At 52.1% G+C, this 27,093-nt stretch overlaps 5 protein-coding genes across 14 annotated transcripts; 2 read left to right on the forward strand and 3 right to left on the reverse strand.

Moving 5' to 3' along the window:
- Positions 1-22: 22 nt before the first annotated feature.
- Positions 23-2,454, forward strand: WBP1 (WW domain binding protein 1). 3 transcript variants are annotated; one of them, XM_030310930.1, is made up of 5 exons: positions 47-247; positions 576-677; positions 1,212-1,314; positions 1,438-1,614; positions 1,789-2,454. In XM_030310930.1, exons 1-5 carry the CDS (start codon positions 179-181, stop codon positions 2,241-2,243), a joined length of 906 nt encoding a protein of 301 aa, XP_030166790.1. In that variant the 5' UTR covers positions 47-178; the 3' UTR covers positions 2,244-2,454. The 3 variants fall into 3 exon arrangements, with proteins under 3 accessions (XP_030166791.1, XP_030166790.1, XP_030166789.1); XM_030310929.1 differs by lacking the exon at positions 576-677 and adding an exon at positions 412-499 and having other exon boundaries at positions 156-247; XM_030310931.2 differs by lacking the exon at positions 576-677 and having other exon boundaries at positions 23-247.
- Positions 2,455-2,628: 174 nt separating this feature from the next.
- On the reverse strand, positions 2,629-6,865 carry MOGS (mannosyl-oligosaccharide glucosidase). The gene is made up of 4 exons (XM_030310898.1): positions 5,901-6,865; positions 5,483-5,709; positions 4,819-5,015; positions 2,629-4,581 (listed from the first exon to the last, which is right to left on the reverse strand). The coding sequence occupies exons 1-4, from the start codon at positions 6,241-6,243 to the stop codon at positions 2,838-2,840; spliced, it is 2,511 nt and encodes an 836-aa protein (XP_030166758.1). The 5' UTR covers positions 6,244-6,865; the 3' UTR covers positions 2,629-2,837.
- A 1,602-nt stretch (positions 6,866-8,467) lies between these two features.
- MRPL53 (mitochondrial ribosomal protein L53) lies at positions 8,468-10,951 on the reverse strand. The gene is made up of 3 exons (XM_030310932.1): positions 10,227-10,951; positions 10,012-10,124; positions 8,468-9,904 (listed from the first exon to the last, which is right to left on the reverse strand). Exons 1-3 carry the CDS (start codon positions 10,316-10,318, stop codon positions 9,771-9,773), a joined length of 339 nt encoding a protein of 112 aa, XP_030166792.1. The 5' UTR covers positions 10,319-10,951; the 3' UTR covers positions 8,468-9,770.
- Positions 10,647-18,552, reverse strand: CCDC142 (coiled-coil domain containing 142). Of its 5 annotated transcripts, none has more exons than XR_003967821.2 (9): positions 17,413-18,552; positions 17,030-17,116; positions 16,761-16,952; positions 16,352-16,668; positions 12,652-12,766; positions 12,278-12,455; positions 11,953-12,152; positions 11,312-11,796; positions 10,647-10,716 (listed from the first exon to the last, which is right to left on the reverse strand). XR_003967821.2 is itself a non-coding variant. In XM_030310903.2 (9 exons), the coding sequence occupies exons 1-9, from the start codon at positions 18,485-18,487 to the stop codon at positions 11,540-11,542; spliced, it is 2,307 nt and encodes a 768-aa protein (XP_030166763.1). In that variant the 5' UTR covers positions 18,488-18,552; the 3' UTR covers positions 11,008-11,539. The 5 variants fall into 5 exon arrangements, 4 of the variants coding, with proteins under 4 accessions (XP_030166763.1, XP_030166761.1, XP_030166760.1 ...); XM_030310903.2 differs by lacking the exon at positions 10,647-10,716 and having other exon boundaries at positions 11,008-11,796; positions 16,352-16,465; positions 16,538-16,668; positions 16,803-16,952; XM_030310901.2 differs by lacking the exon at positions 10,647-10,716 and having other exon boundaries at positions 11,008-11,796; positions 16,352-16,465; positions 16,538-16,668.
- Positions 18,553-18,629: 77 nt separating this feature from the next.
- Positions 18,630-26,923, forward strand: TTC31 (tetratricopeptide repeat domain 31). 4 transcript variants are annotated; one of them, XM_030310920.2, is made up of 13 exons: positions 18,630-18,787; positions 18,949-19,037; positions 21,995-22,097; positions 22,218-22,456; positions 22,629-22,712; positions 23,510-23,566; positions 23,667-23,747; positions 23,861-24,055; positions 24,302-24,353; positions 24,443-24,533; positions 24,622-24,763; positions 24,979-25,080; positions 25,347-26,923. In XM_030310920.2, exons 1-13 carry the CDS (start codon positions 18,748-18,750, stop codon positions 25,638-25,640), a joined length of 1,569 nt encoding a protein of 522 aa, XP_030166780.1. In that variant the 5' UTR covers positions 18,630-18,747; the 3' UTR covers positions 25,641-26,923. The 4 variants fall into 4 exon arrangements, with proteins under 4 accessions (XP_030166780.1, XP_032448562.1, XP_030166778.1 ...); XM_032592671.1 differs by having other exon boundaries at positions 25,350-26,923; XM_030310918.2 differs by having other exon boundaries at positions 21,995-22,456.
- The last annotated feature ends 170 nt before the right edge of the window (positions 26,924-27,093 follow it).

Here is a 27,093-nt window from a genome sequence, read left to right on the forward strand (position 1 = left end):
GTAGGACCGAGCAATCTGGGTCCTAGTTGGCAGCGCTCTCCCCGGATGGAAGCTCCGGCCGCGGAGTGATGGTGGCGGCAGAGAAGATGGGCCGGGCAGGGACCATGGCAGAGGTGGCAGGGGCGGGGCGCCTGGCAATAGAGGAGGCTGTGGTCTACATGGGGCTGTAGGTGGAGGCATGGCTCAGGCCAGCAGCGGGAACGGCAGCGAGGAAGCCTGGGGGGCACTTCGGGTGCCGCAACAGCAGGTATCCCAACTGTTCCAAAAGCCTATCACGACAGCCATTTATTTCTCTTTTCCCTTTCCTTGTCCCTTCCTTTTGCGGGGTTGGGGAGGAACTCACGTAGCCAAAGGTACTGTGAAGTTCCTAAACATGTCCCTTCTACTCTTTGTCTAAACTTTGTAACGTAGATGCAGTTGACTTTGCCTGCAGCTTCTTAGACCCCATCCCATGGCTGCAGTGGAAGCTTGCAGTGGCTCTCCAGTGACCAGAGACATAGTGAGGCCCAGGGAAGCTCTCTCTGTCTTGCAACAGTTATTTGTGATGTTTTTCTGTGTGCCTGTTGTCACAACAGAGTCGGGCAGCGTCTTCTCTTGAGGGAGCAATTTGGAGAAGAGCTGGAACCCAGACTCACGCCCTGGATGCCATCGTTTATCATCCACAGCAGTCCCATCTGGTTGGGAGCATTGCTCTGGGTCTCATATGGCCCTTCCTATACCCTAGGAAGCCTGAGACCCAAGGGTGGAAAGACCCAGCTTGGGGGTGGGGAGGCAGGCCCCGGGAGGATAATGAAAGCATCTTAACATTGGAAATTACCTTAAACCCCTTACCTATTGTCTGAGACTTTGAGATGGCTCAGACTGCCCTCTGGCTTCTGCCCACTCTGTTAACAGAAAACACCCTGGGGAGCCAGCCTGAGTGTGAGAGGTCTCCTATATGCAGAACTGAAATCTGCCTCTTTGTATGTCCACACTGTGCATTTAGTTCTCTAGATAGATACTTGCTATTCCAAATGCCTTCATGGGCCTTCACGTCGACAGCCCTTCTGACATTTGAACACTCCTCCCTCCATCACTCTTCCCCTCCCCATAGGTCTCTGAGCTCAGCTTGGTTCACAGGGTGGGACTGTGTCTGTGCATGCAGCGGGGTGGGGGTGGACAGTGCCTGGGGCTGGAATCTCCCTTGGTTCTAAGTGCCTCCTTGCTCCCAGCTTCGAGAGCTGTGCCCAGGAGTGAACAACCAGCCCTACCTCTGTGAGAGTGGTCACTGCTGCGGGGAGACAGGCTGCTGCACCTACTACTATGAGCTCTGGTGTGAGTCTCCAAGGGGGCTATTCTCGGGTCCTTCTGCCCACCTGCCCTTGGGCCTCAAAATTCCAGTCTTCATGGACCTTTCTCTGCGTGGGAGGTATCTAAGACCCTCCCTCACCCTTGCAGGGTTCTGGCTGCTCTGGACTGTCCTCATCCTCTTTAGCTGCTGTTGCGCCTTCCGTCATCGACGAGCTAAACTCCGGCTGCAGCAACAGCAGCGGCAGCGTGAGATCAACTTGTTGGCCTACCATGGGGCATGCCATGGGGCTGGCCCTGTCCCTTCCGGTTCACTGCTTGACCTTCGTGAGTGGCTTGAGGCTCTGGGCTCACTACCAGTGGCCCCTCCCAACCCAGAACCCTGAATCGTCCCCACATTCCCTTTTCAGACATTTCAAAGCACACTTTACCTAATAGCAAAGATACTACTACTACCCCCACTGCTGGTTGCCCCACCGACCATACCATTCTTTCCTGCAGGCCTTCTCAGCGCCTTCAAACCCCCTGCCTACGAGGATGTGGTTCACCGCCCTGGCACACCACCGCCTCCTTACACTGCAGCCTCAGGCTGCCCCTTGACTGCTTCCAGTGAACGTACCTGCTGCTCCTCTGCTTCTAGCTGCCCTACCCACTGCGAGGGAACAAATGTGGAAGGTGTTTCCTCCCACCAGAGTGCCCCCCCTCATCAAGAGGATGAGCCTGGGGCAGGGGTGAGCCCCGCCCCTACGCCCCCATCCTGCCGTTATCGCCGCCTGACTGGTGACTCAGGTATTGAGCTCTGCCCTTGTCCTGACTCCAGTGAGGGCGAGCCAATCAAGGAAGCTAGGGCTAGTGCCACTCCACCAGATTTGGAGGACCCTTGTGTGCTGCCCCTTGATCCTGTGCCCCAGGTCTCTCCTGTGGGGCTAGCTTCCAGTGAAGGGGACATCCCATAATCAGTTTGGGGAGGGTGGGTGGATTACTTGCCCACCAGAAACAGCCCTGGCCCCAACTCCTCTGAGTTCTCCTTGGCCTTTCCCTGCCTCCTCGAATCTGCCTGAAAGGGGTGGAATCCTGAGGAGAGTGGCTGTGTTTGGGGGACTGTGCTAGCTCTACCCCCTAAAACATACACAGAAGCCTTTGATCTCATTAAAGAGATGTGAACCAGCTGCTTGTGAATTTGGGTGGACTGGTGCTGAACTTCTGCATCGCACTTGACCTGACTGGATTTGAGGGGACAGGTAATAGCCACGTTTCCCAACCTCCTCTGAAGAAAAGCAGGCAGCTCTAAGGTCTGGACTGAGCTAAGACTTCTTGGTGAGGCAAAATTGGCAAAAGCAATGGAGTTTGGCATGGTTTTCCAATTTATTTAGAAAAATAGACTCTGAATTCACATTCACCCCGGGGCTATGTGGGATGACAGTAAGGAGACACCTGAGATGAGCTGAGGAAAGTTTGAAGCGCTAGTATCTGAGGGCTGGGGGCAGAAGCTAGGGACCTGGTCCCTTTAGTCCAGAGTGGGGACCTGGCTCCCCTCTCACCCTTCCCCTTCAGTAGTCTTCAGCCATGGCCAGTAGGACAAGGCTGGTCCAGCCTTGGAAAGGGCGGCAGCCCATACCCCTCCCATCTCGGTCACTATACTGCTCCCAAAGGAAACCTGTGGCCTGGTACTGCCGCCACACATTGCCTACCACATTGGCACGGAGCTCACTGTGGAGCTTGGCAGCCCGGGCCCGGTGGGGACCCTCCAGATGACCATAGTGGTAGAGAGCCCCTAAGGCTAGGTAGTTAACATTGAGCCACACAGCACCCCGCCAGTAGGGAGGATCATGCTCTGAATTGCGCTGGCCATAAAAGGGGCTGGAGGCTGCGAGGGAGCGCAAACCAAAGGGGCTCCAGAGATGGCGGCTGTCAGCTAGAACATCCAGCAGGGGCCCGAGGCGGGATGAGTTGGGGTCCAGCAGCCGCAGCAGCATGGGAAAAAGACTGACGTAGCCCAAGGCATCCACATACTGTAAGCGAGGGTGGGGCCGCCCCACTACCCGCACCAGCCCCTGGGGGGGCCGAGGCTTCAGCTGCACTGCTTTTGTGTGGTTTCCAAAGTCTGCAAAGACTCCTAGCTCTGGGGCCCAGTGCAGCTCATCCAGGCTCTCCTCTGCCTCCAGTGAGGCAGCCAGTGGGCCCAGCTCTGCAGCCGCCTCAGCCTCTCCCAGCTGTTCTGCCAGCCGCACCAGCACACGGGCACCCAGTGCCACCCAGCACCGCAGGTCAAGGTGCCGCTCACTGGCTGAGGGGTGTGAAGCTCGGGGATAGTCATCCAGCCCTGAAGGCAGTGTCTTAGGGTTCAACAGCGTTGGCAAAGCGGGGTCCCGGCCCCGCCAGCGGTAAGATAGTGGCACTGGCCCTGCCTGGCTCTTGTAGAGCCAGGAGAACCAGGCATGCAGACGGGGGAAGGCCCTGCGGAGGAAGGCAAAGTCAGCAGGGTCACCACCCTCTAGCATGTGGGCTACAGGCAAAAGCAGGGTTGGGGGGTTGGCATGGGCTGCCCGTTGCACCAGGAATTCTGGGGGCACCCGGGCTCGGGCCTCATCTCCCAGTACCTGCTCTCGTCCAATCCAGCCATCAGCATTGAGCAGCCCCAACCAGTGGCCTAGGGCTTCCCGGGTAAGGCGGGGATCCCACCGCTGTACCACCAGCTGGTGAAAGCCCTCATCCCAGAGGAAGCCTCGTGGGAAGAATGATCGGGAGGGCACTGCTGTGAAAAGAGGGACAGGTGGAAAGAGAGCTGGGTCCACCTTCTGCTCAGACCCCTCAACCCCCATGTCTGCCAACACCAGACCCTGTCCATAGAAGTAGCCAATTCCACCAAGGAGGCCACTGAGGGCAGCCTGACCCAAAACCTGCTCCTCAGAGCTCAGCCCCTTCTTCTTCAGCTGAAAGGTCTTCTCAAAGCGCTCTCTAAAGGCTTCAGCATGGCTCTCCAGGGCCTGGGTGAGCAGGCTGCCTGCCAACTGTGCCAGGGCTTGTCTTTCTCCTGCCCGGGCACTGCCCGATTCAAACACCAACTCCACAGAAAAGGGGACTTTCAGTGTCACCTGTTGTATCAAGAATTGCCCTTGTCCCTGTCCTTGCCCACTTGGGCCTCTCTCCTCCCACTTCAGAGATCCTGGCAAGCCGAGGTAGCGTTCAGGGGAAGCCCCTGGGGGCCGATGCTGAAACCAGCTTCTTAGGCGACTCTTCACCATCTCTGTTAGCAAGGGAAGTCCTGGGTTGGAGGACCAGAAGACATTGTAGCTTGAAGGGAAGAAGATAAATTGGAAATATTACTCAGGAGAAAATGGTGGGGATTATAGAGAAGTAAGAGGTGATCAGGAGAGTCAAGATGGGAGGGTCTTGGCAATGCAGGGGACTTGGAGCCTGGTGAGAAGGCAACTAACTGGTGGAAAGAAGGTAGAGTGGGGGAGACAGATATCAGGCTAAGTCAGCGTCCGTACCATCCCTACCATCACCCCACACTCTCTTCCCCGTTACCTGCTATACTTGGGGGCAGTATCCCCTGGATGGGTTGGTGGCATAAGTGTAAAGCGGAAGTCACCAAGTTCACTGGAGTGTCCACTGATGAACTTCAACTGCCCTTTGGCCCCAACCTCTGGTACTAGGACTTCCTTGCCATCTGTCACCACATAGAAGAACAGGGACACCAAAGGCAGGGCAGAGGTATCCGAGGCCTGTGTGACCAAGGAGGGCAGAAAAACATAGCATTAGGTTAGTAGTCTCTCCTGAAAATCCAGCCTTACTCAAAGGGACGCCATGCAGGAGCAACATGGTAAACATATATCTGCAGCGTTGAGGGTCAATGAGCGTAAGTACCTAGTGAGATGAGGTATAGAGATTTGCACAGGGTTCTCTGGGAAACAGTGTTTTTGTGTTGTGTACTATGCTAAGAACTCTACACATCATTTTCTTTTATTCCTACAATCCTATGAGTAAAGTGCTATTTGTATCTCCATTTTGCAGACACAGAAACCACAGATTATGGATAGTAAATAGAGATGGTCTATACAGGCAAGTGTTTAAGGCAGCCAGCCAGATTCAGAGCCCCTGCTGTTAACCTTCACAACATACTGAGTTTGCTGGCAGCAAAGAAAGGGTGGAGGGAGTCTGGGCTGGGGGAAGGGTGTCCTGAGGCCCTGACCTGAGGCTCTACAGTCACTCTCCAGCTCCAGTCCCCTCCGTGCTGACCCCCAGGCCTCTTGACGAACTCAGTCGTGAGTCTTAGGGCCCCATCCTGGATGTGTTGCCGCCCGAAGGAGAGACCGTCGTGGAACTCCCAGCCATAGGGACCCACGCCGTCCCCCTGCTCACACGTGTGCCTGAGCTTAGGGGTCCCTGCGGTGGCGCCTTGCTGCGCCCACATCAGTCCTGGGGGTAGAATGGCCACGTAAGTCAAAGAGAGAGCAGGGGACCTGTCCCTCTGGGTCTCCGAGAACTTCACGATCATTCATCCTCATAACTCTTCTGAACCATCCCTCCCCACTGTTGTTCTGGCGTGAAGCTGGGGCGCCCAGATTAAGAGTCCGCCTGCCTGCCCTCCCGCCCCGAGGCCCAGTTACCGGTGAGGAGCGGCTTCGGACTGCGAGTCTTCATGCCAAAGTAGACGTGAGGGCGGTAGGTGCCCCAGAAGAGGTCCGGGGCCACGGCGGGGCTGGAAGAGTCGGGAGGCAGTGCCGAGGGCGCGGAGTGCAGTGTGACCGCCCGCCGCACACGGTGCCACGCCAGCAGCCAGAATCCTGACAGGCCCAGGGCCAGAGACAGGACCACAACGCCCAGAGCCGCTCTCCCGACAGCGCCACGGGCCGCGCCGCCCCGTCGTGCGGGGCCGCCCCGAACCACCCTTTCAGCTATCCGCGCTCCTTCTGCCGGGGTTCCACGGCGCCGCCGCTCGCCCCGAGCCATCCTGGCACGGACGTCGGCGTCGCAGTGCTCGGAGAGCCGGCAATGGAGCCCAGGTCCTGCCTTGCTTTCCCGGCTTCCGCGCTGCGCCCGGAGACCACAGACCTGTCACCCGCGCCTGCCGGTCCGCGCCTCTCGCTCCGTTTCCGTCTCCCGCCGGAAGTCCCGCCCCGCCACGTCAGATTAAGTCTCAAAGTCCGGAATCGCCTTCACCCGCGTGGTTTAGGGCTAGCTGTACCCTGGGTTAACGTTTCTTTGGCGTCCTTGCGGATTTTACAGGCTAGTAGATACAAGTAATCTCACGTTGGCTTTTTTTGTTTTGTTTTTCAAATGACTATATATTAACAACCTGAGACGCCATCCCGAGTGGTTGACATTTAACCGCCCCCTAACCCGCCCCAGGCAGGTGGGTGAAAACTGGCCTAGAAAATTCAAGTAACTTGGCCCCGGCCACAGAGCCAGGGAGTGGCTAGCATAGAGCCGAAGTGTATCTAAAACAGACTGGATCGTTTTGCCCACGCTCATGCCTTCTTTCCAACTTAAGTGGAGTGTGCTGGAGTGGACCCAAAAGGAAGCGTGAAATCTTTTTTTTTTTTTAATGTTTGTTTACTTTTGAGAGAGAAAGAGAGAGAGAGAGAGAGCGAGAGCATGAGAGACAAAGGGGCAGAGAGAGAGGGAGACACAGAATTAGAAGCAGGTGCCAGGCTCTGAGCTGTCAGCACAGAGCTGGATGTGGGGCTTGAACTCTGGAACTGTGAGATCATGACCAGAGCTGAAGTGGGACACTTATCCAACTGAGGCATCCAGGGGCCCTGTTCCAGCAGTCTTCAAGCAACCTGTAACTTTAGACAAATCAGATATCCACTCAGTCCAGGATTCCTTATCTAGATGAACCCTAATAGGACCAGAATGGTGGTGCATGCACTTCGAGAATGCATTTCCCCCGCTTTTCTACAAACCAGGAAGTGAAGCAGCTTAGGAGAAGGATAGCTTATATTCAGGTCAGGAAAGGCTGTAGGAAGGAGGCAACATTTGCACCTTAGCATAAAAGGTGTTTTCATAGGGGCACCTGGGTAGCTCGGTCAGTTAAGCTCCTGACATCTGCTCAGGTCTGATCTCAGGGTTCCTGGGTTTGAGCCCTGCATCATGCTCTGTGCTGACAGCTCAGAGCTTGGAGCCTGCTTCCGGTTCTATGTCTCTGTCTCTCTCTGACCCTCCCCTGCTCACACTCTCTCTCTCTCTAAAAAAACTTTTTAAAAGGTATTTTCACAAAGTACAAGTCCCTATCATCCTTTAAAACACCCTACTCGACATCATTATGCTACTCTAGCTACTATCACACCTCCCATCCAAACTCATTATATAAAGCTAGTACTTTATGCTACATATATCCGCTTTCAATTTTGCTATAATATGGTATCTGGCACTACCCTCCACTGGTAGACTTTTTGCTCTTTCAACAATCACCTTCTGACCAAACCTAATGGTCACTCATGTCTTTCTCTTCCTTGCTACCATTGCATCTAATTCACATGTCTACTGTAGCACTTATTACATACCTGGGTTTCATTATTCATCTTTGTATCCCAGTACTAATCACAGTTACAGTACTAATCGCACACGGTAGATGGTAAATATTTGTAAACTCGATAAATGTTAATTGCACACTATGTATCAGGCACTATGCAAAGTGCTGGGGACACAGAAAAAACAGCCCCAACCTCAAATTCACAGTGCCAGCATTCAATCTATGTTTACAACAATGTCTGAACCATGCCCATTTTTACAGATGAGGAGAGAGGTAAAGTCTCGGCAGACAGAAGAGCCAGCTAGCCACTGAGCTGGGGAACTCAAATCTAGGCTGTCAGTATCCTTTTGGCTATAGCATAAGGCCTCTTAGATAACACATATGCTCCGGGTAATGTTTTAGGCACTTACAATAGCAACTCATTTAATCCTCTCAACAGTCCTAGAAGATAGGTACTACTACCCCAATTTTACTAATGAGGAAACAGGAACTGAGAGACTAAGTAATTTTTCCACAGTCACAGAACTACTTAGGGGCAAAGCTAAGATTTCAACCTTAGGAATTCTGGCTCTTTACTACACCATACTGCCTCCTGGTAGGTTTTTGGTTTGTTTTTTGGTAGTTTCTTTTTTAAAGGGGGAGGGGAAAAAAACAGCCCTTGAAGATAGCACCCTTTCAAGCAGAGAAGCAGTGTAGTAATGCTATAGCAAAGTCATGGAAAATGTATTTGGCAAAGTACACAGCAGCCAGTGTCTAGAGATCCTTGATTGTCTAAGGATTCTGAAGTTCTCTAAACCAGTAGCCATCAACCATCTTTTCCTACAACCCGTGATAAGAAACAACTCTATTCTGCAACCAAGTACCTGCAGATATGCACACATAAACATACTTCATGTTTTATATATATATTCATGATTATGCTGAAAACTTAAATTTCTTAAGAGTACTTCCCATTCTCCATGCAATGCACTCTGATACTTTTTATTCTATTTTACTTTGTTTTTGAAAGGCTGATTTAACCCTCTAAATCGATTTCATGATCCATACTAATGAGTTGGTAACCTAGTATGAAAAACGCATTGGGCACAGTGTGAAACAAGTAGTGAGACATATAAACAGTGATGTGCTTTGAAAGATAAAAGTAAGCAGCAGCAAAAACGGTCAGAAAAAAAGGAGATTGGGTGGGAGAATACAATGATACAGGAAAGTGAATGGGAATGGAGAAAACATTTCAGAAGCTTTTGTTTAAAAAAGAATATTTTGAATTTACTAACTGGATATGCAGGGAAAAAGAGAGGGCAGAAGCAGAGATAATGCTGTGGTTTCCAGCCCAGGTGGCTGAGAAGATGAAGCAGATGAAGGAATGGAGAAGTCAGGGGGAGAGGCAAGTATATGTATATGTAAGATTATCAATTCTATTTTGGACACAGAGTTTGGTGGGGCTTGGAGGAAATCGGTAGTAGGTAACCTGACCATAGCACAGTCGTTGAGATTAGAGCCAAACAGAAATGTAGGATTTAACCCCAGAGTTCAAGTTATGACAGGATGAAATGCTCAGACATACAGAAGAAAATGAAGGATGAGAGTACAACTTTATGGTTAAAAGAAAAAAAACCCATGAGGAAGAGAACTTCCACAAGGGAGTGAATTAAAAGTGGCAGATGCTACTGAGATGGAACTATGAGGACCGAGAAAAACAGCACTGGATTTGGCTAATAAGAGCAAGAGGTACCTTGAGTGAGTGGTGGGAAAAGCCATATTCAAAAAGCAGGGAGTGATGGTAAGAAAATGAAATAAATTCAAGTTTGTGCAGATCCCTCTCCAATCATGTCTCGTTTCAGAAACGTTGGTTGGATCAGTAGTCACAGGGCTCGCTCTTTTTTTCTTTTTGGCGCTCCATGGCCCTCCAGATGGTGATTCGAGTGACGAAGTCTCTCAAACTCTTAGGTAAGTGTCCTAACAATCCCAAGCTAAAATCTGCTTGTTGATCTCTTCTGCACTGTCAGCGCCCGGTACCAGCGCCTGGCTTGTCCCCGCTCCCCGCCGCAGCCCTAGTCTGGATGTGGGAGGCGAAGGCTGTGAGCATTTCCTGGGCGGTGAGGTGGGTACCGCGCATAATCAGGCGATGCCCGTCTCCTGGGGAAGAAACAAACGAGTCAGGCACGGCGAGGGTGGCGAGCCCCGGACTGAGGACGCGCGGGCTGCCTGGCGCCCCTTCCGCCCGCCTCCCCACCCCAGCCCACCGAACAGCACGTCCACGCAGGGCTCGGAGCCGTCGTGCCTCACGTCCACAATCACAGAGCAGTTGAGATTGGTGGAACGGACCTTCTCGCTGCTGACCGCCTGGAGGAAGGTCCTGCGGTGGGAAAACAGCTTGAGGGTCCGGCCGAGAGGGCTAGACCCCCTAGACCCCCAGCGGGAGGAAGGCGCGCCCCTTCCCGTCCCCACTTCCTAGTACCTCGTCGACTCCACATTCTTCTCGAAGGGGCAGAATTGAACCCGAACCTGCTTCACAGACCGGAGCCCGAGCCGAGCCAAGGACGCCGCCATGGTGACCTCCGCACCGGAAGGCCTCGTGCGGGCGGAAGTGTCCGTTACCGTCGCTCTCCCCTCCCTGCCCCCGGCTTCTTCAGGGTGCGGGTCTCTGATTCTCCAGTAGCCGAGCTAGCGTTCCGGGTGCTTGGGGCCCTGGGCTCCCCACCCCGAGAGGAGGAAGGCCAGCGGGGAGGTGGTTTCGATACAGGGTATGGAGGGCCCCAAAGTAAGCGGTCAGTAAATACCTATCATTAATAGTCCTCTTGTACCACGGCGAAAACAATAAATAATGCAAAAGCCTTGCACTTGGCTGCGATAATTAGTCCGTCTTTTGCGGTCTTTCCCTTTCCGTATGTTGCTGTGCCAGATCTAGGTTAACACCATGTCAAGCGCTGGTCCCTTCGGTGAGGACACTGCCATGGCAGGGATTATACAGCTACCAGGGAGGTAAAGCCTCCTCAAGTAACTGAAGATCAAACACATTGAACTCTGAGTAAACAAAGTTTAAACGTGAAGGACCTTTAGCCTAATATTCAGTGACTTAAAATAGAAGGGGCCCTGGGTGGGTCAGCACGTCTGACTTTGGCTCGGGTCATGATCTCACAGTTCGTGAGTTCGAGTCCCACGTCAGGCCCCGTGCTGACAGCTCGGAGCCTGGAGCCTGCTTCCGATTCTGTGTCTCCCTCTCTTTCTGCCCCACCCCTGCTTGCTCTCTGTTTCTCAAAACTGAATAAACATTAAAAAAAAATTTTTTTTTGAATAGTAACAACCCTTGGGACTGATCCAAATGTAGAAATGCCTATTCCACCTCTGTGGTTCCTGATGAATTGTGTGTTTAGCCTGGCTCCTGGGACTTAAGAGGAAGTGGCATCTAGGCTTTCTGCTTTCTATAACTTTTTCTCTTTCCCTTTCCCCAGGGACCCAACTCCATAGCCCTTCTTCTAGGGCCCAGCCCTGAGATGTCTTCACTGTTGGGGAACTAGGCCTGAGCCTCCCAAGGATGCTGACCTCCAGGTTCCAGGCTGTGGTGGTTTGGCCCTTTACTCTGGACTCCAGGCACTGGGGTGATCTTGGATTCTTAGCTTCTAAGTTCAGGTTCTTTGTAGCTTGTGGTTCTCAGATATCCTTTCTTTCAGGCTCCCAATGTAGGCTTCTTTAACATGCACTTCTAAATGGCTGAGCTTTTCCAGCCAGAGATGGGGAGCTCTGAATTTTTGCCTCGGCATCCCAGGTTCCTTAGGATTCGGGACTGGTCCCCAGGCATGAAAGAAAAGGCAAGTGCCAACGGGGGCGCTGGTGCTGCCTCAGGGCAAGCCAGGCCTGCTGATTTCCCACCAGGTAAGCCTCTGGGCTAGGCCCCCCTCCCCATAGTGTGCTTAGCAGCTGAGCTGTCTGGGCTGGGGGTGCTCCAGGCCGAAGAGGGGGCTCCAAGTTCTCCAAGCTGTTGAGGCTGCTGCTGGGCAATTCCATGGTCTGGACCTCATTGCATATACCTAGTAAGGCAGGAATGGAAGACAGGCAGTGGGCAGGAGGAGGGGTACCACCACTCTTGACAACTATATGAGGTCAGTGATGTGGATGGGGGATGGAGCACATAAAGTAGCAAGGGCAGGTCAAGGAGAGCCTGGAGTTGGAGAACAGTGACTCACAGCAACAGGGAGGCCTCCTGTGGACTTCAGGCTTGGGCAGGGGCTGCTGGAATAGACACAGCAGGGCCCCATCCAGCCTCTGGAAGATGTTGAGTGTGAGCAGAGACTGTCGAAGTTCTGGAGACAGGCCCCAATGCTCCTCCTCCAGCAACTCCCGGACCACTCCAAAGTCTTGTCTGAGCTGCAGCGCCCCCTGCAGGCTGAAGGCCAAGGTACAATGTGGCCACCTGCCTCTGCTGCCTCTCTAACTGCTCCGCCCCACCTATACCCCCTCGCTTTTTCCAGTTCCATCCAGCCCTCTGCCACTGCCTCCTTTTCTCCCCACCTGAACCGGATCCCGTGTCTGAGGATGTGGTCAAGCCAGGCACCCAGGATGGCTGTCAGTGCTTGGCCAAGGGCAGGGGCCTGGGCTTGGGGCGGCAATCCCTGCAATCCTTGCAGCACAGGCTCCAGTACAGTGCGAACCACCAACCCAGCATACTCACTGGGAATGCTGGGCAGTTCTGGAATGAGAGAAGAGAAAGGACAGCATATGAGGCTATGGAGATCTGTTGAGCTCCTAAGGGAACGTTTAGGGGAAGATGGTTAGGATTTGTGGGGACATGGGAGGCAAGGACAAGGGTGGAGCCAGGATCTGGAGGAGTCAGGACACTGTTACCCCTGGGAACCCTGGAAGGGGATGCTGGGAAGAGGAGTTACCAGGAGACAGACGATGCCGCCAGTATCGGCCCCGTGGCATGTAGAGTTCGAAGCCCTGTGTGGCTTGTTTATGACATTCTTGAAAAAAGAGACTTAGTGACTCTTCAGGCAGGAGCTGTGTAGATATGGAGAAAGTAAAAGGGGCTTCTCTGTTGGAGAACTGCCAAATTATGATGCTTTTTTGAATCTCAGGTTTTTAACCTGGCTTTCATAAAGCCCCAGAACAGAATTGTATTCATAATTCTATGGGCTTGGGCAATTCTGAGGAAAGATGTCCTAGCTTTATTGGGTTTTCCTAAAGGCCTGGGCCCAGAAAAAGATGATAGACAATTGCCATAGGATTACCCTGCTCTTCTCAGCTTGGTTCAGAGTCTGGAAGTCCTCCAGGTTAATTTTACTCTATAGGAACATTAATAGGAAAAAAGGGGGAGATACCCTCACCACTACCAATGTTTAAAAGCAAATGCTAGAGAGAGGGGTCTGCGGATCTACAGACAGGATCTACAGAGGCTGAAGAAAGAAAGGGGGAATTGTATGATCTTCCACCATCTATGAAAGGAAGGCAGGAACTATATGCAGACCAGGAGCAAGCACTGTAACTTTCTGAGATTCAGGACCTTTTGGAATGTCCTTAAACTGAATATTTTTTACACCTACTTCCATTACTTCTGTAACCCATAAAGCAAAAAAGGCCCATGGGCTGGTTTGGTTTCTGTGTTTTGATAGGTTATGTTTTTGTAATGGGAGAGGGCAGAAAAAAAAAAAAAAGGAGAAAAAAAGAAAAAAAGGGAGGGGGGGTTCTTGGGGCACCTGGGCAGCTCAGTCAGTTAAGCATCCGACTCTTGGTTTCAGCTCAGGTCATGATCTCACTGTTCTTGAGTTTGAGCCCTGAGTCAGGCTCCATGCTGACAGCATGGGATTTTCTCTTGGGATTTTCTCTCTCCCTCTCTCTGCCCCTGCTCTGCTTGCTCTCTCTCTCTCTCAAAGAAAATAAACTAAAAAAAAAAAAAAAAAAAAGAGAGGTCCCTACAGCCCGTTGGAGAGGAACCCCAAGAAATGGGGTATGTGGTGACAGCTCTGTAAAGAAAAGGTAACTGGATGCTTATAAGCCTGAAGAGAGGAAGGGACCTGGGGGCTGGATTGGGGGAAGTGGAGCCCATGTGGCTTCTGGTATATATCCTGACAATAGCCTATCCTAAATCCAATTTTTTTTAATGTTTATTTATTTTTGAGAGAGAGAGACAGAGTGCGAGTGGGGAAGGGGCAGACAGAGAGGGAGACACAGAATCCGAAGCAGGGAGACACAGAATCTGATGTTTAACTGACTAAGCCGCCCAGGCGCCCCCCTAAATCCAAATTCTTGCTCTCTTCTCCTGAAAACCAAAACCCCTTACTCCTTATTTATACCAAGGAAACTACCCTATTGTCAACTGCCATTTGTTAGGAATCTCTCTGTACCCAACACTCCGAGGAAACACAAGGTCACACTATGAAATAGTCTTTCTGTCTGGGACATTACAGTCTGGGTGGGGAGAAAACTCACAATGTCTGATTCTTCTTTTCCATCCCAGTGCCATATGCAGTGGAATGCCCAGAGCAGACACCCAACAGTGCAATCACCAGGCACACGAACAAGGCATGCAGAGTCCTTTGCACAATGGTTAGTTCACACAGTAAGCACACTGTCCCTGTTCTCACCACCACCAAGAGCTGGACCCTTTTTTTTATGTCTCCTCATCTCCCAACCTGACCAGTATAGCTGGATCAGACTCTATCACCGTCTCCAGTGTTCCCCTCCTGCTCTTCCCATGGCTCTCCATCATTCATGAGACAAAGCCCAAATTTTGTGGGCTGGTGTCCAATGCCCTCCACAATTTGATGCCAACCTGCTTTCTCTTCCACAGTCCCCCATCCATCTCTGGACAAGTGTGTATATGCCTGAATGCATGCATACACGCACATGCACACACATGCACACACATGCACACACAAAGGGAGCTTCTGCTTTGGTCAGGCCACCTCCCCACTACTTCCCCAAGGAACTATGTACTGCCCACCCCCTCCTCCAGTAACCCCTGCCGCTCCTCTGAGGCTGTCTAGCCACCAGCTCGAGACATAGACCCTGTATGGAGCTTCTGTAATCACATGTAATTACATGCTAGTTCCCATGGCTATCACTGTCCCAACTTCCTCATGAGGAGCCTGCTCTGGGGTATGTTGAGTTGAAGGAGGCAGCAATAAACTGAGGTGGAACAGGCAGATGTAGATGGTAGAGTAGGGCTAAACCGTTGAGGCAGGGGGGAGTGAAGCACAGCACCAAGGCACTGTGGGCAAACAGGAAGGCAGAGAGAGGGGCAATTAAGCATCTGATTTCAGCTCAAGTCATGATCTCAGAGCTCATGAGTTCCAGCCCCATACTGGGCTTTGTGCTGACAGCTCAGAGCCTGGAGCTTGCTTCAGATTCTGTGTCTCCCTCTCTCTCTGCTCCTCCCCTGCTCATGCTCTGTCGCACTTTCTCTCCCAAGAGTAAATAAACATTTAAAAAATAAATAAATAAAAGGAATGCAGAGAGAAGAGGAGCAGAGGGACAAAGCCTGAACTCTGTAGCCACGCCCCTATTCAGGGCAGAATAATTCAGAGCAGAGGAGAAACTTGGGCAGGGAGAGAAAACAAAAAGACGGAGAAACATCCTCCATAGTAGGAACAGATACTGTGCAAAATGGGGAAAAATTAAAAAGAAGTATAATAATTTTATTCATAAGTTTAGAAGAAAATAAACTACTAGAAGACAAACAAGAGTAGATGAAGGTCACCACTGTGGAACAGGAATCAGAGGTGGGGTGGGGGTAGTTAAAGTGCTATTGTTTTTTCATTAAAGCCCTTCTAAAATAATATTCTATTTCACCTTTTTAAATTTTTACTTCTTTTAATTTTGAGAGAGAGAGCGCGTGCACACGCAAGGTGGGGAGAGGAGCAAAGGGAGAGAGAGAATCTCAAGCAGGCTCCACGCTCTTGAGATCATGACCTGATCCGAAGTCAAGAGTCAGATGCTCCAACCAACTTAGCCACCAACAGGCACCACTATTCTGTTTCACTTTTTAAACTATGGACATGTATTACTTTAATAAAAAAAATATAAGTTATATATTTAGAAAAGAGAAACATCATATCAAAGCTAGTAAATAGAAGGATAGGTTCAATCATTTATCTGGCTTTTTCTCTATCAAATGTACTTCAGAGTAACCAAATAATTAATGAAGGCAAATTTCACTTTATAGGAATAATTCAACTAATAAATGAAGAAGAAATGATAGACTTGGGATATCACCACTTTGCACCCTTTAATGAAATAATGGATCTAGGCAGTAATCATTAGTGGCTGTTATGAGAGCCTGACATACAGATGAAACAGAATTGACCAGGAGTTGATAGCTGTTAAAGCCTCAGTGGTAGGAATATGGGGGTCCATTAAACGCTTCTCTCTATTTTTGTATATGTTTGAAGTTTTCCATAGTAACAAGGTAAAGAAAGAGAGAACAAAAAATGAACAGAGTAAGAAAAGATAAATTCAGCAGAGACTCTAGAGATTCCAAGTCCCTGGGATGTCCCACCACCATCACCACCACCATCATCCTAACCCCAAAGCTGGGCATAGAACAGACTCTTAAACTGCCACTGCCAGCGCCCCTGCTCTTCTCACCTGGATCTGTGCAGTTAGCTTCTGGATCTCCAGGCCCAGCTGCTGCTCCACCTCCAGGGACAAACTTTCTTCTGAGGCCAGTCTAGACAGAGCTGCCGCCTCATGCAATAGAGGCTTTGGCAGAAATGGGAAGTGAGATTTCAGCCCAGCCCAGGCTCCTCTCCTGCCCACTCCCCAGCTACTCACAGGTAAGTCCTTCTGGATCAGAAGCAGGAAAGAATCTGGGGCCCATGCTGCCAGATGCTGCTGAGTTCTACCCAAAAACCAGAGCAAGGTGGTCTGCAGGGTACAGAGCCCTAAAGCAAGGGGTGCAGGATCTGGGGAGAGGAGGATGGAACATCTGAGGGGTCATAGAACCCCTCTGGGAGGAGGCAGGCTTCAGAACAGAGTGAAAGAATAAAGAGGATACCTTCAACTGTTCTGTTCCTCCATCCCCAGTACTTTGTCTCACCTGGAGGCTGACAGAGGAGCAGCCCTGACCTGGGTTGTTGAAGGGCATCCAAGAGAGGAGGGAAAAGCTGTTGCAAAAGTTCAGTGGTATGAGAGGATGAGGGACGGCTGCTCTGATCTTCACCAGCAGATCCCAAGGCCTGGCAGAAGCCTGAGGATGAGGGGTATGGTCTGATAAGGAAGGGGCAATCTGGGGTTGTGTCACTCCCAATGCCCCTTCCTTCTCACCTTGGTCCCAATTCCAGATAAGGGACTGATGAAATAGGTTGCGACACAAAGAAGCCAGCTCCTTCTCACACTCCTGAGGCAGGGATGCTAGTGGGAGAAATGACTTGGAGCCTGAAAAGAAGGCTTCCCTTTTCCAGAACACTGCCCACTCAGTGATGGGGGAAGAGGGGAGGCTTCCACCAAGCCTCAAGACTTGAGTGGAAGATGAGACTTTGCCTTGAAAGCCCAGATACTATTGCCTGACTGGTGGGGAGGAGGGGTGGGGTGGGGGTGTTCATTCTAAAGGGCCTGCTTTTGCAGTCTGGTTGGCAGGGGAGTGAGGAGGCTAGGGAGAAGAAAGAGACCCCAGTCTTCCTAAATGCCCACCCAGGCCCATCACTCACCCTGACCCAGTGCCTGACTCAGTTGTTGTGCGGCTGCCCTGTGGTCCCTCCAGGGTCCTAGACTTAGGTCCAGACTCTGAGCACAAGCTGCCCACAGCAGGGTCCAGTACTGGCTCCACAGGGCTCCAGCCCCTCCAAGCCCCAGTCCACTGCTGGCTGAATCACTCACACCCCCCAGCAGCCCCAGCAGCCCGGGCAGCAGCTCCCGCTCCTCCTGGCACCGACTTCGGAGGTGGTCCCGCAAGCCCGACCCCCTGAGCGCCTCATCTAGCTGACCAGCCACCTGGCAACCCCGCTCCCCCGTCAGGAGGTGGAGCACACGTAGGGGTGGGAAAGGGCGCGCTGCCCCCGGAATTTGGCTCAAGGCTTTTCCCATCAGCTGGTGGTAGGCGGGAAGTGCCAAGAGCACGTCAGCAAGTTGGGACGACAAGCCCGGGCTGGCAGGCTCCCGACCCAGAGCCCGAAGCTGCATCTCGATGGCAGCATCCAGGCGCTGAGCGGCCAGTCCAACGGGACGCGCCAGGAGTAGCGGCTCCGGAGTCTCCCGTAGGCCGCTTCGCAGGACAGCCCCACGGGAAGGCAGCAGCAGCAGGTCGCGGCACAGCTGAGGCAAGGGGCCGGGGCCAAGGGCCGTCGCGCTGGGACTCAGGATCCTCAGGAGGCGCACGGCCGTCTGTAGGTGGCAGGCGCAGTCCCGGGCTTGAAGGAGCTGCTCCCGCTCACGATGCAGCCGCAGCAACACGGCCCGGAGACGCTGCAGCGCGGGAGGAATGGGGCGGCCGGCTGCCGGCTCCTGCCACCAGTCTGCAGCGCCCGCCTCGCGGTGCTCTCCTGCGTCTGCTGGCGCCGGCGCAGCCCACCACGGCTGCGCTCCCCGAGCTCCGCCGGGCCGTGGGTTCAGGCAGGGATTGCTCCCGGCAACCGGCAGCCGCGGCCAGCCACGAAAGTCCCCGCCGAGAGCGCCCGCCTGCCTTGTCTCCCACTGCTCTTCCACAGCGCCTTCTGGTTGTGACCAAAACGGCGGCACGGTGGCGAGCGGAGGCAGAAAGCCACCGGAGCGAGACCCCTGGGCCATGGGACGCCGAGTCCGGAACGAACCTAACGAGTCCCACTTCCCCTCACAGCCCAACGCCCGCTGCCGCCGGGACTCCGCCCTGTCCCAGGAGCCGTCATTTCTCGCCCGGGAGCCGCCGGGACCGTCTTGGACTCTCTCGCGCTCCGTAATCAGAGACTTCTGCCCGTAACAAAGATGGCAGTTTACTCTGTCCTACTCCGCCCTTCGGCGGGTATCAAGTACCAGATCATCTTTCACTTTCAGGTTACTGTTGTTGAGAGATGGCGCCGATTCCGAAGACTGTGGGGCGGATAAAGCTAGGTAAGCAGGTGTGACAAGACAGGAGAGGGTCCAGGAGGGTAGGGCAGCCCCACTTGGGTTTGTTTTCAGTAGGGTCTTGCTTGGGCTTCACGCGGTGGGCGTAGGGCTCCGGCCCATCCAACCTGAACACCGTGACGCGCCGTTGCTTTCCTTTACCATAGACTGTCCTCTGCGGTCTGGCTGTCCGCTGGAGGTCGCTGCTGTCCCCAAACTCTGCAAGGAATTCGGTCCTGAAGACTACGGCGCAGAGGTAAAAGGGACTCCTAGCTCTTCCTCGTCCGGTTTATCTTGGTCACGCCTCTTTCCAACCAGCTGTGCTGAGCCCCGCCTATGCCGGGCGATGCCCTGGGCTCTGAGGGCTCCGTGGAGCCTGGAGGAGCGCGTGGCAAATGGAGGGCGTGGGGCCCCGGGAACCACGCTGCCTAGATAAGTGCTGGACGTGGGCGGGATTGAGTTGACAACGGTTTCTGAGTTGAGGATTTGGGAAGTGGGTGGTAGTTCCTTAGGATAAGATATTACGAACGGAGGGAGGAGTGTGAGCAAAGACGCCGAGGCAAGGAAAAGTTTAGAGGACTTCACCGAAGTGGGACTTGAGTGGTTTGGTTGGAACCGTAAGAAATGCAGTGGGAAAGAAGGAAGAGAGAGGCTTGAAAGGCTTTGTCTGGCACAGGGGCTTGGGTGTCCTCAAGTAGGTGATAGGGTTATTGAGGGAAGGACAGGATCAGATTTAGGAGCCCTGAGAATCTGTGTCTCCATTTGCTTCCTGGGGCTCTCCAAAACCTCAAACTCAACAAGTCTAGAAGTTAACTCATCATCTTTGCAAATTGGTTCCTTTTCCTCTAATCTTAATTTTGGTTAGCAACACGAACTGACATCCAGTTGCTTAAAGCATAAATCTGAGAATCATTGTACATAATCCTCCCTTTCCTTTACCTCACACATGAAATCACTAAAATCCACTTTGGAAGTCTCTTGACTCAAGCGCATCGTTTCCATTCCTGCTCCCACTGCCATGGCCTTAGTTCAAGAACTCATTCTCTATGGCCTATGGCCTGCTAACTAAACATTCCACCCCTAGACTCATCTTCCCCAGTGCTGTTTCACTTGAGCACTCCACTCCCATCACTGACAAGACGAAGTCCAAACTCACTGGGTCACAAAGGTTCTTCAGACCCAGCTTCTGACTGCATCTCTGTTAGAATAGTCTCCTCACCAGTCTCTCTGCTTTTGCTCATTCAGCACACATATTGAACACCAGCTATATACCAGACACTGTTGTAGGCACTGGAAAGACAGCAGTAAACCAAACAGACAAAATTCCTTTTTTTCAATGAATTAGAAGCATCTAGTGGAGGCAACCAATCAACAAATAAACAATATAGTATGCCAAATATGAAAAGTGCAAAGAAAAATAAAGCAAGAAGGACAGGGGGTGCTGAGTGGAGTTGAGAGCTTCTCTTTTTAAAGGAAGTGGTCAGAGAAGGCCTCCTGGAAAAGGTTTAAGAAGAGATCTGAAGGGGTGAGCCATTCACTGGGGAAAGAGCATTCCAGGGAGAGGAAGTAACAAGTACAAAAGCCTGAGATGAGAGCACACTTGGTGTGTTGTAGGAACTTCAGAGGAGACCACTGGCCACTGTAGGATGAGGTAGGACAAGAAGGTAGGAGATGATTCATGGAGGACTGAGTTGCTAGATTGTGTTCAGCAATGTGAATTAAGAGAGTAGCATAGACTGTGCTTTGGGGAGAAATAGAAGATCAAGGTAATCCTTTTTTGTTTTTAAAGATGGCTAGAGTGGGCCAGTTAGAAGTTGAAACAAACCCACCAGGCAATTGAGTTTGAAAATAAAATAAGTGTTGCTAAAAGTGCACAGCAGCATAAATGAAGATGCTGTGAAGTCAGGACAATCTTCTGATGGAAACCCTGGCTCTAAAACTGCTTAGAAAGTTGACTATACCTCAGTGATCTGAAGTCCTTCCTATGCATTAGTTTAGCACATTGGAGTTTCATGTAACTTCTAAGTTTCTCAGTCAGTGGGCCACCACCTAGTCAGGGGTGTGCTCTGTTTAGGCCTGATTAGGCCACACAGGAACAAGATGACTCCTGTTCTCCCCTAAAGCTGACAGTAACTGGGGAAATGATTCTCATAAGAACCCCAGAACATAACGGACCAGGTCTTGAAGAGTCTTCTCTCATCTTGTGAATGATGAAGCCAAGGTTCAGAGAGGTTATATGACTTGTTCACAATCAAACAACCGGGCAGTGCAGAGCCAGAACTAAAATGCAAGCAGTTTCATTTCACGACAGTGTTCTTTCCAGTTCCATGCTTCTTGCCAATTGAGAGAGCAATAAAAAGCTGTGAATAATAAGGTTCTAAATTGTATAACACAGAGCATGTGAGTATAGCTTCGTTGAGTGAAGGCAGAGATTATTGGAGATGAAGAGGTCTGGGAAGGCTTTGAGGGCAGATGGAATTTGAACTGGGCCTTGAAGGTGAGACAAGATGTGATGAGAAGCTCACAGCCAGGATCAGGGGACAGCTGGGAGGAAGATCCTGGAAGGGATCTGATAGCAGAGGGATGAAAGCAGCCAAGCAGTGGAGAATTACAGAGAAGATTGGGAAGGTCAGCCAGGGAGTGTTGCAGAAGGCTCCGAATCTCAGGCTGAGGAGCTAGACTCAGTCCTGCCTATGGCCTTGACAGTGGGGAATTACTGGAAGTTAGTTGCTGAGTAGGGAAGTAACTGCTGAGAGCTTGGTTTGAGGGGAAGCAAATGAAGTGCAGGGGAGAGGCCAGCCAGGAACTGCTGCTCTCATTCAGGCATGCGGTAGCTCCCGAGTAGGTTATATGGGGTTGCTCATATTCAGGGATTTGACAAGGGACATGGCTGGAAGAGCAGGTAGGAGGGTTCCGTTTCTGGGGCCTCAGTGTGGCTGATGTGGTGGCAGGTCAAGGGGAGGAGATCTTGTATGATGGAGAAGGCTGGACTGAAAGGCCTCACAGAACCCTTGGGAAGCAGGAGAGTAGTGATACCAGGAAAACCAGAGCAGTGTGTCTTAAGGTGCTGAGTGGGGAGAGGTCAGCCAATAAGGTTCTCCAGGCTGGGTGGCTGGTTTGTGGTGGCCACGGTGGAGGGGTCAACCCAGCCAAGTCCCTCGTTCTCTCCTAGAGCTCCCCCCAATACCAGCCTCCCTCCCCTCCCCCTCCCAGGACATAGTGGATTTTCTTCGACGGCTTGTGGAGAGTGATCCCCAGGGCCTGCACCGGATCCATGTGGATGGGAGCAGCGGGCGGCTGCAGCTGTGGCACCATGGTGGGGCGTGCAGGGGCCGGGCCCAGGGATCGAGGCTGGTACCCTGGGGAGGGCTGGCCCTCAGATACTCCTCTCTCTCATGTTCCTTTTTCTTTCCCTTTTCCTTATCCCTCCTGACAGATTATCTCCCGGACCATTTCTGTGATGAGGCTAAAGCACCTGGACAGAGTGACAGAGACAAAGGGGCCGAGGGACTGGGCACCTACTGTGGTCTCCGAAAGTCCTTCCTGTATCCTCCCCAAGGGTTTGAGCCCTGTGAGCCCTGCCCTCATAGCCCCTCTGCCTCTGCATCTGCCTCCGGTGGCTCAGACAGCCTACTTGAGGTGGCCATGCCCCAGAAGCTCCTGCTGACTGAAGAGGTGAGACGGTCAACAAGGGGCTTCACCTCCCCCAGGGCTCCTCCAACTGCCATATTCCCATATATGTATTTTCCCCTAATCTGGACCTTTCAAGGTCCTTCCATACTACTGGCCTCCCTTTGGTTTTCTTGTTCTCTTTCTCTTTTCCCGTCACCTGCCTTTCCTTCTCCAGGAAGCCAACCACCTGGCTGAGGAGCTGGTGGCTGAGGAGGAGCGCCTGAAACAGAAAGCAGAGAAGAAACGACTCAAGAAGAAGGTGGCTGGAAGGCAGAAGGAGTGGGAACCTGGAGGGATTTGGAAGAAGGAAAGAGGGAAGCTTTGTGAGAACAGGAAAGAACCCAAGGTGGTCTGTAGTAGACCCTCTTGCCAGAGGGGGGCCAAGGAGCTCAGAGCCCAGAGGTGGAAGGTCTCATGGAAGCCCTATGATGTGGTGGTTCTGGAGTCACACTGTACCGGCTGGGTTGGAATCTGCCTCTTTCTTACTGTGAGACCTCTGCCTGGTGACTCTCGTGTCTACTTGCTCACTTGTAAAATGAGGATGACACAAAACCTACCTCCTGGAGTTGTAGGGATTAGATGAGAGTGTATGCAAAGCTCTTAACCCAGTACATGTCATATAATCTATTGTACACGTGAAGAATTGGTTTCAAGATACAAATTGCGCGCGTGCGTGCGCGCGTGCATGCGCGCGTGCATGCACGCACACGTGTGTGTGTGTGTGTGTGTGTGTGTGTGTGTGTGTGTGTGTGTGCGCGCGTGTGTATTTACATAGAAGGTTCAGGGGGACCTGGGTGGCTCAGTGGGTTAAGCGTCTGACTTCAGCTCAGGTCATGATCTCACGGTTCATGAGTTCAAGCCCCGCATCCAGCTCTGTGCTGACAGCTCAGAGCCTGGAGCCTGCTTCAGATTCTGTGTCTCCCTCTCTCTCTGCCCCTTCCCTGCTCATGCTCTGTCTCTCTCTCTCTCAAAAATAAAATGGAAATTTTAAAAATTAAAAAAAACATAGAATTTTCAAATAATACATCATCAGCATCATCGTCATTATCATTGCAGCGTCAAAAGGATCGCAGGCGACAGGAACGCTTGGAGCAGGAGGGTGGGGAGCCCAAGGTGAGTGTCTATAGGCAGGTATGAGGAGCACTCAGTGCTAGGAGGGTGGGAGCTGAAAAGGCAGGCAGCTCAGGGTGATCCCTGTCTGCCTTCCCTCCAGCTAAAGGCCACCCCAGATAGAGATGGGAGCCCTCCATCTAGCCCTGGGAACCCTGCTCAGGGACAGTGTGGTGAGGAAGAGGTGAGAGCCCCCTTCCTTCCCTTCTTGGTCTCTGCCCACCCCCACCTATCCCTCCACCTACTCCAGGACATACTTCATCCCCATCCCCTCCTAACTCTCCTTTCTGCTCACAGGACTTACTGGATCTATCTAGCACTTTCGTGTCTCTGGCTTTGCGCAAGGTTGGGGATTGGCCCCCCAGTGCCCGCAGAGACAAGGGACTGAGCCAGGAGCCCCGAGGCAAAAGTCTGGGCCCCCAAGAGAAGATGGGCCAGAAGGAAGGGAGCTCTCCAATAGAAGAAAGGCCCAGGCAGACCCCTAAGGCAGAGGTGAGGTGACCAGTAGAAGGACTTCTCTGGCTCTAGAATCAAGAGACCGGGGGTCCAGCTCCATCACGGACACCCTGACCCTAGTTTCCTCTGCAGGAAGGTAGGGCTGATACCATCTTGCAGAACTGTCATAAAAATTACATAAATTGGGTGATGCTGACTGCAATATTTATTGTTTGAACAAAGGAGAAAGATTTGGGGAGGCTGAGCTCTCGAGTCCCACTTGACTTTGCTCCCCATCCTTAGGCATCTCCAGGACTACCGGCAGCTGCCTTACAGCAGAGCCAGGAGCTGGCAAGTGAGATTATCTCTCTCCTTCTTTTCCTCCTCACCCTCCCCTCTCTGGGTTAGCTCCATCTGAACCTTCCTGCCTTCTCTCCTCCCCAGAGCTGGGTACCAGCTTGGCCCAAAATGGTTTCTACCACAAGGCTGTGTTTCTTTTTACCGAGGCCTTGAAGCTCAACCCTCGGGATCATCGGTGAGTAGGGGCTTAGCCTCTGTGCTCGGAGGTCAGGACAAGGCAAAGTGTTGAGGATCCAGACTTTTGGCCACTTTGTCTTTATCAGGTTATTTGGAAACCGCTCTTTCTGCCATGAACGGCTGGGTCAACCAATGTGGGCCCTGGCTGATGCCCAGGTGGCCCTTACTCTGCAACCTGGCTGGCCCCGAGGCCTCTTCCGCCTGGGCAAGGCCTTGATGGGACTGCAGGTAATGGGTCTGAGATTGGAAGCAAAGGAGGAATTTGGGTGGGATGGGGTGGGGATTGGGTCTATACTGCATTTTCTAGGAAAGCTCCTAGTACCACACTGTCACAGTCTTAGTGGTACAAGAGGCCTAGGCGAGTTTGAGAAAGGGGCAGTTTTAATTTCATTTACCCCCTTGATACCTAAGCTTTGCTCTTTCTAATCCCTCTGGGACCAAAGCGTTTTGAAGAGGCAGCTGCTGTGTTCCAGGAGACTCTGAGAGGCGGCTCCCAGCCTGACGCAGCCCGGGAGCTCCACTCTTGCCTTCTGCACCTCGCCCTGGTAAGGGAACCTGCCCACTGTCATGCTGAGGGGGCAGCAGGAGAAATGGCTGGCATTTCCACAGTGGGCCCTGCTCCCTTCTGCCTCAGACAGATAGTGGGGACAGGAATGGGCGGGAATGGGCGGGAATGACCTCTCCTTTGCCCAATAGTCTCAACTCCTCCAACTGCTAGAAGATTTCCCGGGGTTTGCATTTGGGAAGTCCCTTAACACTGAAGTCCACTGAAAAGGAGTATCTACAGGTGCCCCTTCCTTTCCCTTCTCAGCAGAATCAGCGAGGAGGAATCCGGGTGCCACATCCGACAACTGGGTTCCCGCAACCATTTTCCCATGCTGAGCCGGGCACCACAAGCCTCCCGTCTGTCAGTCGCCCTCCAAGCACCGCTCCAAGAGCTCCTGGCCTTCTGTCTCTACCCTTGCGTTTTCCCCCATGTCATCTGAGCCACCCCAACTGGACCGTGCCCCAAATTCAGACTAGAAGACCACACCCTCTCCAGGACCCCTCAAAGGGCTCTGGTGTGCTAGGACTTGGGCCCCAGCATCTACCTCAGGCCAGATGACAGAGGACCTGTCCCTCATAGGACAAGGCCATGTGTGTATCCCACAGTTCACTGCATATTTTGAGACCTTGTACTCTAAAACCATAATTAAAGACACACCTGGTTGTCATTCCTTTTGCCACAGAGACCGGATGACAGAAAGGAGACCCATGACCACTGAAACAACCTTTCTTTGGTTTTAAAGCAGATGGCTTCCTTTGGGAGCAGTAAGGAAAAATAAAACCCACCAAGGCTAAGGAGGGAACTGTACAAAAGTTAGGTTTTCAGACTATGACAGACCCCACAGGGAGCATATGGGGCTTGCTCTGCTTCTTGGCCCCGAGGGACTCATTCACCAACCAGAGCTCTATGCTCAGGAACAGGGCCACGATGATGAATGAGGCCTGAGTCCCACCCTTCACCTTGATAGAGGCTCACATCTTCCTGAGCCCAGCTCTTACCCTGTTTCTTCTAGCCCCAGCCACTCATGCCTTGTTTTCTGTCATTTGGTGCACATTCTGACCTCTCCTTTGCCCAATAGTCTCAACTCCTCCAACTGCTAGAAGATTCACTGGGGTTTGCATTTGGGAAGTCCCTCACCAGCTCCTGCTTGGAGTTGGCAGGGTTCATAACATCACATCTTCCCACTGCTGACTGTCCTGCTGATGGGGCGTCAGCAAGCACCCAGGGAGCTGCTACCTTGGCCATGCTCTTTTTCTGTTCCAGCACTGGGTATTGTAATGAGTCTTTCCCCATGTGAATTTATGCAGTTTTCCCACCAAGAGTTACTGCCCCCCAAAGAAGGCCATAATTCCCTACTTCTTGTGTAAGAATCAAGGTCTTTTGGTTCTCTAAGATCCTGGCAGCTGCCCCTGGCTGCTTCCTCCCTAGCCTTGCCTCGGACTCTCAGCTCATTGAAATATGGATCTGTGGGGGACTTTTAAGCCTTCCAGAATGCCTTGCCTGGGAGAACCATTTGCCAGGATACATGATTCTTGCTGCCTTATGGTCTTGCTCAACAACATTCACACCTGTATAGGAGGTGTTGAAACACACCTCCTTTCTACAGGGCTTTCCCAAATTCTTTTTGTTTATTGAGCAGGCTCCTTGAATATATCAGAATGAAGTCTGCCATTGCTAGCTGGGTCACCTTGGGTCATCTGCCTCAGTTCCCTCATCTGTAAAATGGGGGCAGTCCCTACCCCACAGGGCTTTTGTGAGGAGTGGAAGTAAAAGTGTGCGAAAATACCTACAAAGTGCCTGGTACGTAAAGGGTGTTAAATAAACTGATTTTTTATCTGCAACTGTCCTACATAATCATGATTCCCATAGTGGGAAGAGATGAGTAGGAGTACACTGCTGCTTATTTCACAAAATACAGAGTTCCTGGGACTGTGGTTCTCCCAAGTGTAGTCCCTGAACCAGCAGGGACTTGTTGCAAATATACATTCTCAGGGCCCACCCTATACCTTTT

The sequence above is a fragment of the Lynx canadensis genome, chromosome A3, assembly GCF_007474595.2.
Source record: "Lynx canadensis isolate LIC74 chromosome A3, mLynCan4.pri.v2, whole genome shotgun sequence".
Lineage (NCBI taxonomy): Eukaryota > Metazoa > Chordata > Mammalia > Carnivora > Felidae > Lynx > Lynx canadensis.

Coding starts and splice junctions, on each gene's coding strand:
- MRPL53 (XM_030310932.1), bottom strand. CDS start 10,318: ATGGCGGCGTCCTTGGCTCGGCTCGGGCTCCGGTCTGTGAAGCAGGTT. Junction 10,125..10,226: donor AAGAATGTGGAGTCGACGAG/GTACTAGGAAGT, acceptor TTCCCACCGCAG/GACCTTCCTCCAGGCGGTCA. Junction 9,905..10,011: donor CTGCGTGGACGTGCTGTTCG/GTGGGCTGGGGT, acceptor TTTCTTCCCCAG/GAGACGGGCATCGCCTGATT.
- WBP1 (XM_030310930.1), top strand. CDS start 179: ATGGCTCAGGCCAGCAGCGGGAACGGCAGCGAGGAAGCCTGGGGGGCA. Junction 248..575: donor TTCGGGTGCCGCAACAGCAG/GTATCCCAACTG, acceptor TTGTCACAACAG/AGTCGGGCAGCGTCTTCTCT. Junction 678..1,211: donor ATCCACAGCAGTCCCATCTG/GTTGGGAGCATT, acceptor CCTTGCTCCCAG/CTTCGAGAGCTGTGCCCAGG.
- CCDC142 (XM_030310899.2), bottom strand. CDS start 18,487: ATGGCCCAGGGGTCTCGCTCCGGTGGCTTTCTGCCTCCGCTCGCCACC. Junction 12,153..12,277: donor AGACACGGGATCCGGTTCAG/GTGGGGAGAAAA, acceptor CTTGGCCTTCAG/CCTGCAGGGGGCGCTGCAGC. Junction 11,797..11,952: donor CAGGAGGCCTCCCTGTTGCT/GTGAGTCACTGT, acceptor CTGCCTTACTAG/GTATATGCAATGAGGTCCAG.
- MOGS (XM_030310898.1), bottom strand. CDS start 6,243: ATGGCTCGGGGCGAGCGGCGGCGCCGTGGAACCCCGGCAGAAGGAGCG. Junction 5,016..5,482: donor GAGTGACTGTAGAGCCTCAG/GTCAGGGCCTCA, acceptor TTGGTCACACAG/GCCTCGGATACCTCTGCCCT. Junction 4,582..4,818: donor ACTGCCCCCAAGTATAGCAG/GTAACGGGGAAG, acceptor CTTCCCTTCAAG/CTACAATGTCTTCTGGTCCT.
- TTC31 (XM_030310918.2), top strand. CDS start 18,748: ATGGCGCCGATTCCGAAGACTGTGGGGCGGATAAAGCTAG. Junction 18,788..18,948: donor TGTGGGGCGGATAAAGCTAG/GTAAGCAGGTGT, acceptor CCTTTACCATAG/ACTGTCCTCTGCGGTCTGGC. Junction 24,534..24,621: donor CTCAACCCTCGGGATCATCG/GTGAGTAGGGGC, acceptor TGTCTTTATCAG/GTTATTTGGAAACCGCTCTT.